The 18359-nt window shown below is 41.5% G+C and overlaps 1 protein-coding gene across 4 annotated transcripts in view; it reads left to right on the forward strand.

Annotated features, from left to right (window-relative positions):
• The window catches only part of RCAN2 (regulator of calcineurin 2), a 254053-nt gene that overhangs the window by 25359 nt on the left and 210335 nt on the right, over positions 1 to 18359 (forward strand). For all 4 annotated transcript variants that reach the window (XM_059701507.1, XM_059701505.1, XM_059701506.1 and 1 more), the window contains exon 2: positions 17997 to 18223. In XM_059701507.1, the coding sequence (XP_059557490.1) occupies positions 17999 to 18223 (225 nt within the window). In that variant the 5' untranslated portion in view covers positions 17997 to 17998. The remainder of the gene's footprint in view (positions 1 to 17996; positions 18224 to 18359) is intronic.

Consider the following 18359-nt stretch of genomic DNA (forward strand, 5'->3'; position numbering starts at 1 on the left):
TGGTCTTCACGGGGTACACAAGATTTCCTTTTTCCCACCCCCTTTCCCTTGCTGAGCACTCTGAAAACTTCCACCAGGTGCAGGAACTGGGATGGGCTGTGGTAGAGACAGGGGCTAACAGGTGGTAAGAGGTGTGTGTGTGTGTGTGTGTGGTCACTGATTGTGCAAGAAGACTCCAAGTATTGTTTTAAGTGTTTTATGTGGACCATCTCATTGACTCCTTACAACACACCCAGGGGATGCTACCATTGTTATTTCTGTAAAATGCTCGTGTGTTTCCAGGCTTGTACCTTGGACCTCTTCTCTTCCTCAACTCCCGCACTCAGTCCCATGGCTTTAAGTATCATTTATGTCACCCCCTGTCCCCTGAACTTTGGGCTTGGAGCACCAACTGCTCATCCCCTATATCCGTGGTTGGCAAACTGCGGCTCACAAGCCACATGTGGCTCTTTGGCCCCTTGAGTGTGGCTCTTCCTAAGCCTTAGGAGTACCCTAATTAAGTTAATAACAATGTACCTACCTATATAGTTTAAGTTTAAAAAATTTGGCTCTCAAAAGAAATTTCAATCATTGTACTGTTGATATTTGGCTCTGTTGACTAATGAGTTTGCCGACCACTGCCCTAGGTGAATCATAGGAATCTTCAATGTGTCCTTAAGCGAACTGATTTCGTTCCTCCAAATCTACCCCTCTGTTAGTCTTCCCCATCTTGGTAAATGGCAGCTTTGTGCTTCTAGGTAATCAGGCCAAAACCTTGGCATTATCCTTGATCCTTCCCTACTCCATATCCAATTCATCCACAGATGCTGCTAGTACATTAAAAATATCCAGAATCTCATAATCTCAACTGCTACCTCTCTGGTCTCTTGTCACCAACACCTCCTGCCTGATTACTGTCAATAGTTTCCTAATTGTTCCCCCCTTCTACCCTTGCTGTCTTGGTCTATTTTCCAAATAACCACCAGGGAAATTATTTTAAAGCATAAATTAACTTGTCAAATTCCTTTATTCAAAATCACCAGTGGCTTCTCATCCCAGAGCAGATAGCAAAGTCCTCTTCACAGCCCATTAGGTGCTACATGTCCCAGTCTCCCGCTTTCCTCTGAACACATTTCTTACCACCCTCCCTTCCCCACCACATAGCACAGATGACTCCAACTTGCCAAGCTCCTCCTCCTGTACAGCCTTTTTTTCTGCCAGCTTCTTTACCTGGCAAGCCTTTTCCCAGATATCTACATGGCTCACCCTTTTCCCCCTCTCAGACACACATTCCTGATGTCCCTTTGTAAAACATAGAAAATAACAGATGCCGATATTATAGTCACACTACAGGAGTTTCAGTAGACTGGTAGAATATCCGGAAGGATAACTGTGCTTAAATGTGCTGAGGGGTGAGAACACCAGGAAGGAAGGGAGCAAAGATTAAGCTGAACATGTTGAGGACAGCTTCTAACCAAGGGCAACCCATGTTTACATAGTCAACTAGACTTGCTTTTGTTTACCCTCATATTATGCATGTTCCACATCCTTTTTAAAGACCCATACACTTACTAATGCTTCATATTTAGTATTTGAGATAATTGTACATTAAGATTCTAATGGAAGAAGGGCAATAAGAAAACTAATAATGGAGAAGACGAGAAAGTAAGTGAACTGGTGGAAAGAGGGAAAATAGAGAACAATCTAGATTCATGTAACAAATGTTTTTGAGTATCTGCTATGTGACAAACACTGTCATCTGAAACATAGAGCTATTAGGTAACTATATGAATACAGTAGTTTCTCAAAAAGATAAGCTACCTTAAAATAATGTTTCTTATCTTTCATGCTGCCCCATTCCTGGTACTGAATTGGGCTTCAGGACCCAGTGGTTGGCACTAATCTTTCACATCTTTATGAACAAGAAGCTTCAATTGTGTTGCTGTTTTTCCAGTTAAGCATATGGAATGGTGCTGGGACTGGTTAGGAGAGCAGGAAGGTGAAGGGCCCTAGTTTTCTCCTCTGGTGTAAAGGGCTTCCAATATCATGTGGGGTGTGGGCAGGCTCCTCATACTATTCTAGTTGTCTTTGTCAGGAGTCTGCAGATTATAGCGGTGGAGCGGCCATCTTGATTGTCATGGTGTCAAAGTTTCAAGTGTTTCCATCTGCTCTTTTGGACAAGTAGAAGATGAGGTATATTTTCCTTCCACTTCCTTTCAAGCATGGTCTTTGGCATAAGTCAGTGTAGAGCCTGACAATGTAGAGAGAAGATTGCCACCATTTCTCAAAGGTACACAAGTGATCCAACTCACTTGGCTGCTCCAACTTGTTCCCTCCACTGGCTCAGTCTCTCCCCCTACGCCCTCTGTGGGTCTTCCCCGGAAAACCTACCACCAACATGGATTCTAGCCTCATGAGCTGGCCCCTGATCAGTTGTTGGAGGAATGAAAGATGAGGGGAATTGGCCCCTTAGAATACTGGTCCCAATTGCAACAGGCCAGGAAGGACTTTAATAAAGGTTTTATTCTTTTTCTTTTTCTAAGCTAGAATCTTGTTCAGCTCTTTCTTGTAAACAACACATGGTACCAGAAGTGGGGGATGAATTATGGGTCATCTGAATTGTGACTTTCTGACGATGTGGAGGAAAACTGCGCAGCCTGCGTTGGCTTCTCATTGGGGCTCTTGGTTGAACAGGCTGAGGGCAGGCAGCTCCATGTAGAGAGGAGAGGATCTGGTTTGCAATGCTAAAGTCCAACCAGCATTTGCTCCTGTAGGAACCTACCCGATGTTGTGATTGTAAGCTTGAAAGAGAGAGGGAGAGGGAGAGGGTAAAGGAAAGAAAGAGGGAAAGAGAAGGAACAACTTTAATCAAGGAATATAAAAGGAAGGCAGGGATTTTCAAATGACCTAAAGCAATCAGTGCTGTGACTGACTTCCAGGTCAAGAGTGGACTAGTGATGTAGAATGTTTCCCTATCCTGGCTATTGTGATTAATGATGCAATGAACATGGGAGTGCAGATATTGCCTTGAGATACTGATTTAATTTCCATCCAATATACCCATGTCCATTTACACATGAATCCATAAAGAAGACACACACATACACACACACACACTGGAATGCTATTCAATCACAAGAAGGAAAACCTGCCATTTGTGACAACATGGATAGACCCCGAGGGCATTATGCTAAGTGAAATAAGTCAGATGGAGAAAGACAAATACTGTATGGCCTCACTTATATGTGGCGTCTAGAACAGCTCAACTCATAGAGAGAGTAGAATAATGGTTGCCAGAGGCTGGGGGAAATGGGAAGATGCTAGTTAAAGGGTACAAAATTCCAGTTAAAAGATGATAAATTCTGGGGATCTAATGTATAGTGTGGTAACTATAGTTAACAAGACTGAATTATATACTCAAAAGTTGCTAAGATACTAGATCTTAAATGTTCTTACTCCGAAAAGATATGGTAATTATGTGAGGTGAAGGAGGTGTTAACTAATTCTGTTGTGGTCATCATTTTGTAATATATAAATGTATCATATTATCACATTGTACACCTTAAACTTACATGATGTTATATGTCAATTGTATCTTAATAAAGCCAGAAAAATTATGTAGTTACTATTTATTTATTCATTTAAAAAAACAGTGAATTGGTGAATTACCCTAGCATTGTATGATAAGGAAAGGAAGGGTGAGAATGTGCTACCTTCTAGATTTAACTTAGCAGGAGACAATGGAAATCTCTGATTCAGAAAGTCACATAGTTGAGAAAGAAATAATCAAAGGTGAGCAAAGCTATGGGGTGTCTATTTGGAGAGAGAGAGAGAATAAATAAGAGAATGAGAGAATAGCCATAGCTCTGGGTAGAGGCTGCTGGTGTTATATTCCATTTGTTTTGCCAACACCACAGATCAAGATCTGTGCTTGGTGCCAGCCATTACAGGAAGAAGCAAGAATGCTCAACATATGGGAGGAGATGTGAAAACGTCAATAAATGGGCTCGCTTTGCCAAATGTTGTGAATAACAACACATGTGCAGAGAGGAGAGCAGAAAGAGGCACTGGGCAGCCCTCCCAGGCAGGAGGACGCTTGGCTGGTGGTGGGGTGAGAACCTTCCTGTGAAGTACCCTGGAGTCTCTGGTTAACCACTGATGGCGTTTCTATCTCAGGTGGAGAATGGTGCTGAAAGGAAAGAGAATAGCAAGTACAACTTTAAGTCTGAACCAGGAAAAGTACTCGAAAGCTAAGCACATGGACTGAGAAAACACAAGGGAAGTCCTGATATTTATGTCAAAGTTATGTCAAACCCTGGGGCTAATGCAGAATATATTTTTCTGAAAAGTAAACAATTATCTAAGTACAGGTGAGCAGTTAAGGTGCAACTGATCATAAGATTAACGAGGGAAAGCCAGTGGTCATCGCACGTGCTAGAGTTCTCTGAGTGATCATGGCTGCTGACCTCTGGACCAAGTTTTTGACCAGGATGATCCCAGTTGGACCTCTCAATAGTCCTGATTTAAAGGTCTAAAAACGGAGGCTGAGTGAGTGAAACCAACTTGCTTAAAATTACCAGGTAAAATGGTTGTGTAAGGAGGATTCAGACCTGGGGTCCAGGGCCCAGCTGCCACCACTAGTTGGTCTTTTCCTCATGGTCAGCCAGCAATGGATGGGGAGCTGGGATTTCAGTCTGGGACTGTCTGACTTCAAAGTTCTTGCAGTTCTCACTGTGGGAACACCACCTCTTCTAAAGAGCTGAAAAATAGTGTGCCCAGCAAAAATTGGTGGATTTTTGGACTGGGGGGAGGATGTGTAACTAATTTAATCCATATGCCAGCTCTATGAAGTCGGTACCATATGGTTCCCATATTGCATACACTGCCCAGAGATGTTCAGTAACATGTCCAAAGGCACACAGCTAGAAAGTGGCTGTGCCAGGATTCAGACCAAAGCCCACTTTACTTTCCTCTATACTCTATGCCTCTCTACCTGTAAAAAGACTGAAGACTCTAGGAAAGAGAAGAAGAGCTCCTGTGTCACGTGAGACATAGTTATGGAGTTGCTCTGTGGAGCACTAAGGTGGTCAATGCTAATCATAGTTATCATTTATGGAGCACTTACAGCGTGTCTCAGTCATTGTTCAAAGTGACTTACAGTGGGGCCTTGACTTACGAGTGTTCCGACTAACGAGTTTTTTGAGATACCAGCTGCCTCTCGGCAGATTTTTTGCATTGGGTTGATAGAGTAATTTGAGTTAACGAGCTCCTTAACGAGCGCGTCTCAGAACGAATTAAACTCGTAAGTCAAGGCCCCACTGTATTTGTATTAGCTATTCAATCCTCAAAACGGCAGTCTAAGGGATACGCTCTTTTTTATGCCTACCTTATGGGCAAGGAAACTGACCACAGAGAAGTTAAGTAACTTGCCCAAGATCAGAGCGCTAGTGCGTTGGGAAGCTGAGAATTAAATTCAGAACTCCTTAAATTTCATTCCATTCAAGAAATGTCAGAGGCTACCTTCCAAGGGTATGAAGGTCCTATTTAGGTGCTACTAGGGTTATCCAGGTGGGGAAGACACAGCTCCTGCTCTCAACATTGAGTGGAAGGTAAGAATAAGAAAAGTACAAGGAGAGGCAAAACGAAGTGTTCTGAGACGATGGAGTCCACGAGAGCGGTGATCTCACCTTGTGCAGCTGAAGCTGAGTCAGGTCTGAAGGCAGCGGCTTTCAGGATGAGTGGAGTGTTGATAGGTGGGGATGGGGGTTAGCAGGGGAAAAGCTGGGAAGGGAGGAAGACTTGAGCAGCTGGTCCAGGCCATACAACCATCTATAAGTTTGATGCAGATAAAGTCCTCAGAACAAAGAAAGACTCAGTAATTGTTTTCCGCTGTTGCTGTTGTTATCACTTTTGACAGAGCTGGAACTTGATGCTTTTGGGACGAGCTTTTTTCTCAGGACTAATGAAAGAGGAGACACACTTGGATAGGAATTCTATAATCTTCTTGGGGATGTCTTGGTTTTCTGGGCTAAAGAACTGTTTTTATTGAATTTGATTGATCTTAGTGAGTTATAGAAGATTTTGAATGTGGAAGTGACATGAACTTATAGCTGTAGTTGAGGGGGGAAGTAGCATACTGTGTGCTGGGCACTGACTCTCTCTTTTCTTTCTTTTTTCTCTTGCATTAAAAACCGTTACAATGAAGCCAATATGATCTGCTAATTTTATCAGGGGAAGTGAAACCTGCCTCCTCGGCCTTCTGATGATTCTGACCATCTATCCACCCCACCCCTGACCCTCCAGACAGCCTTCTAGTCAGGCTTTTTTCTTACTAGAAATAAATTGAATTTTCTTAACTGATTTTCCTCAAAGGTGCTGCATGTCTCACTCCCTCCTCTTTTCCCTTTTCACTCTATTTCTCCTGATGTGCTCTGTGTACCATCTGACAACCGAAGGTGAAAGATGACAGGATAAATCTTACTTTGGCTACCATAGCAACCTTCGCCTGCTTTGCTGTTCACTTGTGAAGTGTCATTCTCCTGTGAAAAGTTGTTTTGCATATAATTACTTGTCTCATCCAGAGGCATGGGACTTTCTTTAAGCTTCTTACAGCAGCAAATGAAAGGATGGTCTTCTGCCTCCATATTGGGCTCAAGAATACACGCTCCAGATAGTGCAGGCAGAGGGTACCACACAGAGCCTCTCCTTCCCCTTCCACTCTTTTTGTTCTTAGCAGGGAGGGGAGTGGGGGAGGAAAATAGTCAGAAATGGTGACTCTGTGGCCACATTACGTAGGCTCTAGTTGAGCTGTGACCTTACAAATGGTTTAAATTTTAAAATCAAGTTCCATTGAAATTGACATATGAAATTTCTAGACCGTTAGCCAGTTAGAAGTGAAGTTTCTAGTTGATCCCAGAAAAACTCCCTCCAGCCTTTTCTGTTCTGTACTGTGCCCCAGCAGCTGACCCATGGATTCCACATTGCAGCTCCCTTGCCCTCTGGTTTGGCTGATGGAAGGTGCCAGCAGATTAGAGAGAGAGAAAGGTATTTATTCCTCTGGCACCCTCTTTGTGGTGCCACTGTGGATTGGCTATACCCCTCAACCAAAGGTCTGTCAGGGAACCCTCTCATCATAGCTGTGGGGAGGTAAAGTAATTTTCCTTCTACTCTTCCAAGTTCTTCTGGCTGGTCTGTTAATCAAATGGACATGAGACAGATAAACAGAGGAAACTAACCAAATTTATTACATATGCACACACGGGGATCCATAAGAATATGGAACCTTAGAATAAATCCGGCAGTTGAGGCTTACATGACGTGGTGAAGTTGTGGTTTTGTCCAGCTGGCATGGCTCAGCAGTTGATTATGAACCTATGAACCAGGAGGTCACAGTTCAATTCCTGCTCAGGGCATATGCCTGGGTTGTGGGCTCGATCCCCAATGTGGGGCGTGCAGGAGGCAGCCAATCAAAGATTCTCTCTCATCATTGATGTTTCTGTGTCTCTCTCCCTCTCCCTCTCTGAAATCAATAAAAATGTATATTTTAAAAAAAGAAGTTGTGGTTTGGACTTCAAAGGGTAGGAAGGCAATTCACATGGAGATGGAAAAGCAAATGTAGTTAAGCACATGTTTGCTGAGACATCTTTAGTGATGGGACACAGGATTTGATCCAAGGGACCTTGCTAGGTTCCTCCTTGTCTATCACACACTAGTTCATATAAAACTCCCATAACCTGTGATGATAGCTCTCTCTCTTCCTGGAGCAAGCCCTCTATCTAAATTCTTTTATGCAGTTAGGGATAAGGTCAAATGTTTTTTCTGAGTCTTGTTTCTTGAAAATAACCATCTTAAAATAATCATTACCTCCAAAAGGCATAGTTTTCGGCAGCAACCTACTTCCCTGCTCAACCCTCCATGTCTCCCTGCTCTGTAAACACTTTCCCTCCTCTCCCCTCTTCAGGCCTGTGGTAGCACCAGCCCAGGATTTTGCACTATTATTTGTGAGTTTCCATAGCCTCACCACACCTTTGTAAACAGTCTCTTTTTAAACCCTTTTAAATAGTTGTGTTTGAGCATGCCCTCGGTTTCCTACTGGACCTTGACTAATACAATGACCAAAGTTTTTGCTCATTTCATATAATGAACTTATGTTTCATTTTAAGTTAATCTTTGTAGAAATATTTTTCTGTCTTTAAGAACAACTTCCTCATGTTCATATCCTTCATAAAAGACTAGAGGCCCGGTGCATGAAAATGTGCACAGGTAGGGTCCCTAAGCCTGGCCAGCGATCACGGCTAATCGGGGCCTTCCGGCTGCCGGCTAGGGCCTTCCTTCTTTCCATGTCGCCCTCCTGGTGGTCAGCACACATCATAGTGAGCAATCGAACTCCCTGTCTCCCAGTCCAACTCTGAGGGGACATTTTGCATATTAGGCATATATATATATATATATATATGATATTTCCTCTATCTCACTTCTCGTGAAGCAAACTTGTTTGAATCACATTTTCTTGAAGATGTCAGGTTTGTGGGAATGGAATACAAATGTCCAGTTTGTCTTGTATGATGCTGGATAAATTTGAGGGTCTTCCTTTCCTTTTTATTTTGTCAAATGGAAGAATATACAGGAGTTGTAACTCTTTTTGGGAGAACATGGGCATTAAACCCCTACAGGGGTAAAGACATTACACCTTGGGAGAATTTGTAGTCCCATCACAGCTGTAGAACCCAGTGCAAAAGGAGATGATGGAAACAACTTGCTCCCCCCCACCCCCAACTTTATAAGACTTTATAAAAAGCTGCTTTCTTGGGGAATTGTATTAGCCTACTTTTCTGTGTATAAAACCCCCCCACTTTTCCAACCAAAAATTAAGAAATCAATATTTTAAACATAAAACAGAACACATTTTTATTGAGTAATTACCGCAGGTAATGTTTACATACCAGTACTATGATTTGCAGCGTATCACTTTATTCAGCCTCTGTTGCATCACTGCTCTCTTCTTCATCACTATTAGTTCCAGGCATATCAGTTTCTTCAACTTCTATTGTATCACTGCTTTCTTCTGAGTCACTGTCTATATATGTGAGATCATCCTCATAAACTGGTGGCATTTTCTGAGCTAACTTTGTTCGTGTTCTCGTGGCCAACCCTTCTCTCCTCATGAAACTGAAGCACCATTTTGCCTTTCCTGTAAAATCAACAACGTTCATTTCACTTGCAAACATTCTTGCCTGACATTGAATAAGCGTGGTTGACACACATAAGCCACTCTGGCGCTGCTTCATAATCCAAGTCTTAAGCCTTTGCTCCAAGTTTGCCCATTTTTCTGGCTTTCCTCTTAAGGCCTTCTTCTTTTTTGGCATCTCAATGAGTTGTTCTTCCTGTTTTCTCCACTGTCTGATCATACACTCAGTGGGAGGAGGTCCAAATTGTCCCTCTGCAGCCCTATTTCTATGCTCTTTTTGCATAGCTGATTACATTCCATTTGATTTTGCAGAGTAAGAGAATTGCTTACCAGTATTTATATTTTTAGTTTTTGACATCTTTATGGGCTCAGAATGCTCTGGTTCCTGTTGCATCTGTGCACTCTCCACCTCCACCTCCAATTATGGCATCAGCTGACGTCAGTAACATTAAGGCTCGTCATTGGAGGAAGCCTGTTTGACAAGTATGGGCAGCTATGCACCCACTCGGCTCTCTCCTCGGCTGACTTCCGTGTATAAGATGCCCCTCAATTTTCAGTCTAAGGATTTTAGAAAATAGTGTCTTATACATGGAAAAATAATAGTGTCAATACATGGATAATTGAAATATTATCCTAGGGGAGCTTAAGGTGGAGCAGTGGCTCCAGAGGTGTCCTGAAGGGAGCCGTGAATGAGAAATGTGGATAATTTCCTTTGAAATCTATGAGTTGAAAACTGCTTGGTCCTGTTTCTTTCAATACCAATCCCATATGGTATCAAGAATAGCATGATGTGAAAATTCTGCAGTTGCATTAAATAGGTTCCATTATATTTCAGCAAGAGTTCTAACAGATTTCTATGGAGCACAACCTAAGAATATCATGACTCTCCTTTGTATCTCAGGATGGTTGGGATGGTTTTTGGTTACTAATATTATACTTCAATTTCCCTGTTAGAAGGACAAAGTGAGTATAAGGTCTGGCTTACTCCTAAGAGGGTCTACATATTAAAATACCAAAAAGTGTCAAAAGGACCTCACCCAAAAGCCAGACGAAAACTGAAATCTGGTTAAATGATTTAATGGGAAAAAGAGTATTGCTATTCATATACACTTTTTCTTTTAATAGGCTTGCTTTATCCCAGGTATCATGAAAGAATCACTTAATTTTAGAGAGAAAGAAATTTTAAACACAGAAGAAGTTTAACTTGCTTAAAACTTTCAACTTGATTCATTTAACTTTATATTCAACCTAAAAATAGCTATTGCGATATCTTCTCTACTGCTAATTAATACTATATTGCATTCCTAGTTTTACATTAATATTCAAGCTGACACTACAGTCTTTCAGTTCCTCCACACTAACTAATCTCTCATAATCCATTTACTTGTTTTCCAATTAAAATTGAACTTAAACTCATAATGAATTATTCATTAATCATTTCCATTTATCCTATTTCCTTATTTATCCTCCTGGCTGGCTTTAACATGGATTCAAGGCATATTTGTTGCTGTTTTGTTGTCCTTATTGCAAAAGTTTTAGGTTCCTGTTCTTAATTTTAAAAGCAGATGAATTAAATCATTAGCATTCTTTTGTCTAAGGAAAAATAAACCCAAACTTAAGTTGCTTTTTGTATGTTTTGCTCATTTTTCTCCCTTTGTGGATCATTATTTCCTATTTTTAAAAATCTCACGTTCTAGTTTGAATAACCTGGAAGATGAAAAATATAGGCAGGTTTGTTATGAGCATCAATTTAAAGGTTTCAACACTGGAGAAAGCTTTTGTTAAAGGTTATATGTTCCCCTTTCTTGAGGATCTTCAAGCCCAGAGATAAAGAGAGGTCTCTTTTCTTGTGTATCTTCTTGCAATGCTGGAAAGATAAAAATCTCAAGGTGAAAAGACACCTTAGGAAATGCCAACCACCCATCTCCCTGGTCCTTGGATTCCCTCTGTGACATTCTGCCAGACAAAGTTGTTACTTGCTCCATGGAGCACCTATACAAGTTACTCCCTTAGACATGAGGCCAGACATTTCTACTTTAACTTTAATTTTTAAAAGATCCATCGCTCCTTTTATTAAATTGAATTCTTTCTCTCTGGTTAGACTTCTACTCCCTAAACGCCATACACAAAAATTTTATTTCCTCTTCCAGAATTTGAAAGCAACTGTGATTTCGCTCGAGACGTCTTTCCTATGCTTCCTTCTGCTGTGTCTTCCCATGCACCTGTTTCTTAGATGACATGACCCTTGGCCTCTCAATAAGATTGGATCGTCCCCTTAGAAAGATTGCCAATTTTCCTGTAGTGGGTTGTACTCAGAATTGGCCTTGATGCTTTCTACATATGAGGAAACTCAAGATGAGATTACCACCACCCACTCCTTCCAGTGTGGCAATAGCCTTTTTTACAGATCACACATCTCACTATTTATGGGGTGATTTTACTTGATAGTGAAGCTAGGATGAGCATCTCCATGGATGTTTACAATTTTATTTTTCTTGTCATGGCTCTTTGCCATTCTCCTGGGCTTAGCAATCCCCCCTTTTATATGCAGCTTAAGACTTTCTAGACCAGAACTCATATGAGCCAATGCACAGCTCCCCACTTTCATGAGTTCTACCCTATTCCTAGAAAAATGTAATGTTTTAGGGTTCTGAAACTCATGCATATTGTCAACATTGTGACAATGTTGATACCCAACAGAATCAGATGTCTCTTTGAGGTCCCTTCCTGGAGTTTAATTATACCATATAAATGTTAGGAATGGAAGTAGGGAGTTTTGGAAAGATTAATTCCACGTGTAGAAACCCAGTAATATCTAGATCATCCAAGTTTATTGGGGGAGAGAACATTTATCTACTCTTTACACAACAACCATTTATTCAATCACTATTTCTTTGACACTGAACAGGCATTTTTATGTTTCAGGTGGCTAGTCTTAACAGTAGGAAACATACTGTCTCAATTTTAATGTTTCATTAATGTTCCATTCATAAGTGCTTTTAGGTTATCTGACGATCTTGGATGAAATCATTTTCACATTATAAAAAGGTAATGAAATAGTTGAAACTCTTGCCCTGGCCAAGTAGCTCGATTGGGTTAGCGCATCATTCCAATATGCCAAGGTTGTGGGTTCTATCCCCGGTCTGGGCACATACAAGAATCAACCAATGAGTGCATCAATAAGTGGGACAACAAATCTCTCTCTCACTCTCACTCTCTCTCAATAAATAAAATTTATAAAAAAAGAAAAAAATCTTCCTCTCTCCAGGCTTCCTTCTCCATTAAAGGGGGTCAGATTCATATTCTCAGTGCCACTAACTTTGTAACATTTAAATAATCTATCCTGTTGGTGGTGTCTTGGGGAGAGGCATGGTTGTTTTGTTTCTTTTATGTTAATTACTTTCTTTTTTTTCTAAGGAATATATTTCCCTTCTAATGGGATCTCCAACTAGGCTCATATCAAATATTCAAGGGGTATCTCTAATCGTTCCTCATTTTAATGATATGGTTCTAACCCTCATGCGCATTCGTTGGAAGTTGGAAACTTAGTTACACACTTGCCAGAAGTAGATGGCAGCCTCTCTGTAGTGGCAGGTTCCTCCACTACTGACTTGCTCTTGACAAGCCTACACATGGTAATAAATAACTCTCACTCAAATATTATCTTGGAGGCTCCAGAAGACGTTCACTTGCTTCATTTCATTTGATGGTCACACAGTAGACAAGGCCTCAGTGTTTCTCCATTTTGCTGACAAGAAACCCACAGCCAGGAGGCACCAGTTTACACAATGACTAGAACCCAAGTACACCCCCAGGGCTCTCTCCAGTGTTTCATAACATGTCTCTTCTTTGCATAGAAAGACATTTTGAGGTTCTCCCAGGGGAGGCTACTAAAGTGGAGAGTGGTTTTCCTTTTCCTAATGCATGTGATGCTGGAAATATATGCTTTCCAAAAGTCGAACAGAAGAATGGTGAAATAACGATGGCACTGGGTTCCTATGTGGCTGTTAAAATGAATGTTTCACAGAATATATAATGATAGAGGGAACTGCTCTTGATTATATCCATGTTTTCTGAAAGAAGCCAAATACTAAGTGGAAAAATCTCAATTTTATTTAAAAAAATTATACAGGTGAGAAAGGCACCGAAACTGACTATACCAAAATATTAGCAAAGTTTTCTCTGTATAGTAGGGTTATGGTGTAATTAGCAGAGTTTTCTCTGTATAGTAGAATTAGCGTGTAATTTTGTTTTCCTTTTGTATATCATTATGATTTTTTTCAGTTTTTTTTCTTAGTGAACTCATGTAATCAAAACCATAAATGTTATTTTAATTATACTGCACAGATTTTTAAAAACTTTAGCGAGAGGAATCCTTTGAATAATTCTTGCTATCTTTGATTTATAAAATTACATAGACCAAACCTTGAATTGAAATGATTGGGTGCTTTCCATTATTCATGTATATACATTTGAAATAAATAGTATATTATTAGTGTCCATATTTCAAATCGGCCATTATATCTCATTCGATGGTCTGTTTTTTCCTGAAAGTGACTCCTTTTTACAGAATTCATTAATTCAGTCAGACATCATTTTGAGGGCTTTCTATACGAACCAGGCTGAAAGTGAAGTGTAATGTACACACTGATGAAGACAGTCCAGCCTCTGCTCTAAGGAAATGTCCACCAATATCCATCTATGTTTGAGACATAGTACAGTAACACAGTTGTCACAGTGAGGGCGCTTCCGTGAGAGAAGGCTGTGCAGGTCACTGAGGGACAAAGCAAGGAGGCCACCTTCATGGGCCGTGGGGCAGGTTGGGAGAATTCCCAGAAGAGTTGCCCCTTGAGCCGAAGGCAGCTCTTTTCTCTTGAATAACCAACCTCAGATTTAGAAATAAGGACAACACATGTCGGTCTTCTTGTAATATGAGGCAATTGTTGCCTCAAAAGATATTTCACAATATTTAAGAGTTTTAAAATTAATTTAGAAAGATAAACTAGTTTTGGATGGTAGGACCTTTGCATTTCTTTATTAGGGAGTTCTTTTAATCTTCAGAATTTCCCTTTCTTTCTGCATATTTGGCTTTACTAAAAGTGAGTGATCATACCAAAGAATAATAGTCTTGCTCTGAGATTATCATAATGGTGTCTCTTTATAGGATTTCATGTTGCATAGCCTTTTATGTAGTGGTGAATGCTGATTTTGAGTACTTCTTCCATCCCTAGTTCACACCTCCGCCTCTTCCTACTCTGTTTTATAGGAATAAACTGAGTCATAGGACGATCAGTTGACTTTTCTAAATTATGAGGTGAGTCAGTAATGGAGCTGGAAGTTAGAGTTTCTTTGTTCAAAGCTCTGACTTCACAAATACTTCTCCATAGAAATAGAATAGATTGTTTGCCAAAATGCATTCACCTTTTAAATCTTTACTGAAAGTAATTAGCTTAAAATAAAGTCTCAGGAAGATAATCTTATTGTTACAATTTAGAACAGAAGTTAAGACCATTTAAGTAGATTAAAATGAGTCCTGAGTGAGGCTTATTATTTGATCTATTTAGTTAATTTGTTCAGCAATAGATTTTAATTCTTTTTGAAAAAGAATAATTGCAACATTCTCAGACCTGTTTAATAACATTTTGGGACCCATTTTGATTAACTTAAAAATTTGTAAATAAGAGGGACAGGATTAAAAGTAAAGTCAGAATTGATACTTAATATCTATGTTTCATGCCACTAGATGATTATGACTTCATTATCTAAAAATTTTTCTATAATCCATTTATCAAAAATAATACTATTTTAATGCTCTTAGTTATTATTTTCACTATTAAAATAACTATCTACACTAATAAAAGAGAAAAATTGTAATTGGCATACGATGATACCCTTTTCATTGGCTAATCAGGGCTATATGCAAATTAACTGCCAACTATGATTGGCAGTTAACTGCCAACTAAGATTGGCAGTTAACTGCCAACTAAGATTGGCAGTTAACTGCCAACTAAGATTGGCAGTTAACTGCCAACAAGATGGCGGTTAATTTGCATATGTAGGCACAATGCAGGGAGGCGAAAGGGAAAGCAGGAAGAAGCCCCCTGCCACTGACAGTGATCGGAAACCCAGGGGGGAGCTAAGAGCTGGGGGGCAGGGCAAAGGCGGCCCCAGGGCCGCCTTTGCCCTGCCCCCCAGCCATGATCGGAGAATCAGGTGCCTTTTCCGCCCTGGCCAGTGATAGCAGGAAGTAGGGGTGGAGCCAGCGATGGGAGCTGGACACGGTCGGTCGAAGCTGGCAGTCCCAGGAGCTAGGGGTCCCTTGCCTGGGCCTAAAGCAGAGCCCACGATCGCAGGGCCGCTGCAGCTGCGGGTCCCTGCTGCCCGAGCCGGACGCCTCAGCCAGAGGCGTTAGGCCTGGGCAGGGGCGGAGCCTGCAACCGTGGGGAGCTGGGGGTCCCCTGCCCAGGCCTGACACCTCTGCCGGAGGCCTCAGGCCTGGTCAAGGGGCCAATCCGGTGATTGGTGATCGGAGGGTGATGAGGGTCAACTCCTCTGGCCGAGGCATCAGACCTGGGTGGGAGGCGGAGCTGGGGATTGGAGGGATATGATGGTCCCCTTGCCCAGGCCTGAAGCCTGGGTCAGAGGCGTCAGGCTTGGGCGGGGGGTGGAGCAAGCGATCAGAGGGAGATGGGGGTCCCCTGCCCAGGCATGATTCCTGGGCCAGAGGCCTCAGGCCTGGGCGGGGGCCAGAGCCAGTGATCGGGGGGAGATAGGGGTCCCCTGTCCAAGCCTGACACCTCTGGCGGAGGCGTCAGGCCTGGGCAAGGGGCTGATCCTGCGATTGGAGGGTGATGGGGGTCAACGCCTCTGGGCTCCCAGTGAGAGGGGGCAGGCTGGGCTGAGGGACACTCTCCCCCCCCCCCCCCAACACACACACCCAGTGCACAAATTTCGTGCACCAGGCCCCTAGTACTCTAATAATAAATGATGGCCATTATGCATATTATACTAAAATATTGAGGGGACAGTATAATTGAATATAAAGAAAAATAAATACATGTAAGTATTTCATTGAAGTTTTTCCTTCTAGTTAAAAATATTCATATATTTTGGATTAACCACAGAACAAAACAAAGTTTAAAATGCGTACCATATTTTTATTTAGAATAAATATTTTATTGATTCCCACACATAACATATTGCATTAATTGGAGTTTTAAGAACTTTAGAATATGGGAATGGTTTTATTATATTTTATATAGAATAAGATTTTTATTGACCATAATTACAGTGACCTGGTTTTAGAGTTACTACTTCAAATTCTTCCAATTTTTGGCTCTGTCCCAACCAGGACCAAGATTTTATATATAATGCATTATTTATATTGTCATCAAATACTGCTTATCAGGGTCCCATTTGGGTTTTTGTGTCCAAGAAAAATAAAAACAAAAATCATAACCTCATCACCAGAGTTCAAGAGAAATATAAGCAGAAACTTATTTTGGTTCGGGGATCCAGACTTTGTGTTTAAACGTCAGGAGGACTGAGTGACATCTCATGGTAGCACCTTTCTGTTCTTTACTCTGAGGCTGTGCAATGCTGGGGTTAGGGAAAAGGAGTTTACAGAAGATGATCCAGGAGCCACATCATAACTGCCTGTCAGTCTTACCTGCATACCCATGGGCAAGTTGTATGGCCTTCTAGGCCTCTAAATATTGACATTTGAATATATTATTATGATAGGCCCCCAAAGAAAAATGTAGGGACTCTTCCTTGAAGTATTAGGGGAGATGGATAAAATGTACTGCATTATAGACTAGTATCAAAAAATGGGGAAAAAAACAAACTTTCCAACTGGTTGCAGTTGGGTAGAATTTTGAATGTAAGGAGTGAGGAAATAAAATTATGGAACACAGATGAGCTTAATACTAGAAAGCTTCCTGTTGGGGGTGATGAGCCAAAATAGTACTTGATTTTTCAAGATCCAAGGTTCACAAATTACTTAGAGTAAGCATCCCATGCAGAAGATGTGTGTGTGTGAGAGTCCTCATAGTGGGTAAACTGTTAATTATTAGAGTAACTGTAATCAGGATTCAGGTGGAAACGAAGTAGATTGCACTGCCTTAACTATAGACTTGCACTAATTTTGATCTGCTTCATTTCTAAGTTATAGAAAAGTGAGCTCTGTTGCCAGACTCCCTGGGTTTGAATCCAAGTCCTGCCATTGACCTTGTAAGCGTTTCTTACCTTGCTTTGTTCCCAAGTTTTCCCAAATGTAAAATGGAGATAATATTGGAACCCATCTCATAGACTATTGTGAAGGTTAGATGGGTAACTCAATGCATGTAAATCATAGAACAGTTCCGGGAACTCAATAAAGTCTAAGCATTGGTGGTGGTGGTGTATAAATTCATCATGTAACGAACATATCAAAGCTCTTGCGCACATGTTTTTCTGTTTGAGTCCATTTGACTCTTATAATGAAGCAGAGGCTCAGATAACTGTGTAACTTCCCCAGGTCCCGCCTCTAGTAAACAGTAGCACCTAGGCTCGAGCCCCTGGCCTCCAACTCCTTTTGAAGGATTGTTTTTGGATTTTTTTCATCCCATAATACTGACTGGTTCTTGCCAAGAAGCAGGGCTGTATGGGAAATTGTGACTCAGCGGTCAAGGGGATAACATGAACTTGTTGGGTCTCCAATAGCCCCTGATTGTCCTCCTGATCCTCCTCCCCTGCTCTGCCCCAGACTCTCCAGTGCTGTGACCTGAACACCAAGTTTTAAGGAATCATCAAATTCTACTCTGACACGTGTTTGGCTTTGCATCCTCAGGTATGAGGGGAGACTCTTACTTCATTGGAATGAGGAACCCGGGGCAGGAAGGGCACATCGCAGACGATGGAGGACTGTTCTTGCTCTGCTGCATAGACAGGGACTGGGCTGTAACTCAGTGCTTCGCGGAAGAAGCCTTCCAAGCGATCACCGACTTCAACGACCTCCCCAACTCGCTGTTTGCATGCAACGTTCACCAGTCAGTGTTTGAAGGAGAAGAGAGCAAGGTAAGGCTTTCCTGCTCCTGAAACATGGGCTCTGTGGCATTAGCCCAAAATATGTCCATGGCTCCCTTGTGACTGACGTTTTGAAGTGGTTGAAACTTGTAGCTGGTTTTATTCTTGGCTCACAGAGCAGGAGGAG

Source organism: Myotis daubentonii, chromosome 6, assembly GCF_963259705.1.
Source record: "Myotis daubentonii chromosome 6, mMyoDau2.1, whole genome shotgun sequence".
Classification (NCBI taxonomy): Eukaryota; Metazoa; Chordata; class Mammalia; order Chiroptera; family Vespertilionidae; genus Myotis; species Myotis daubentonii.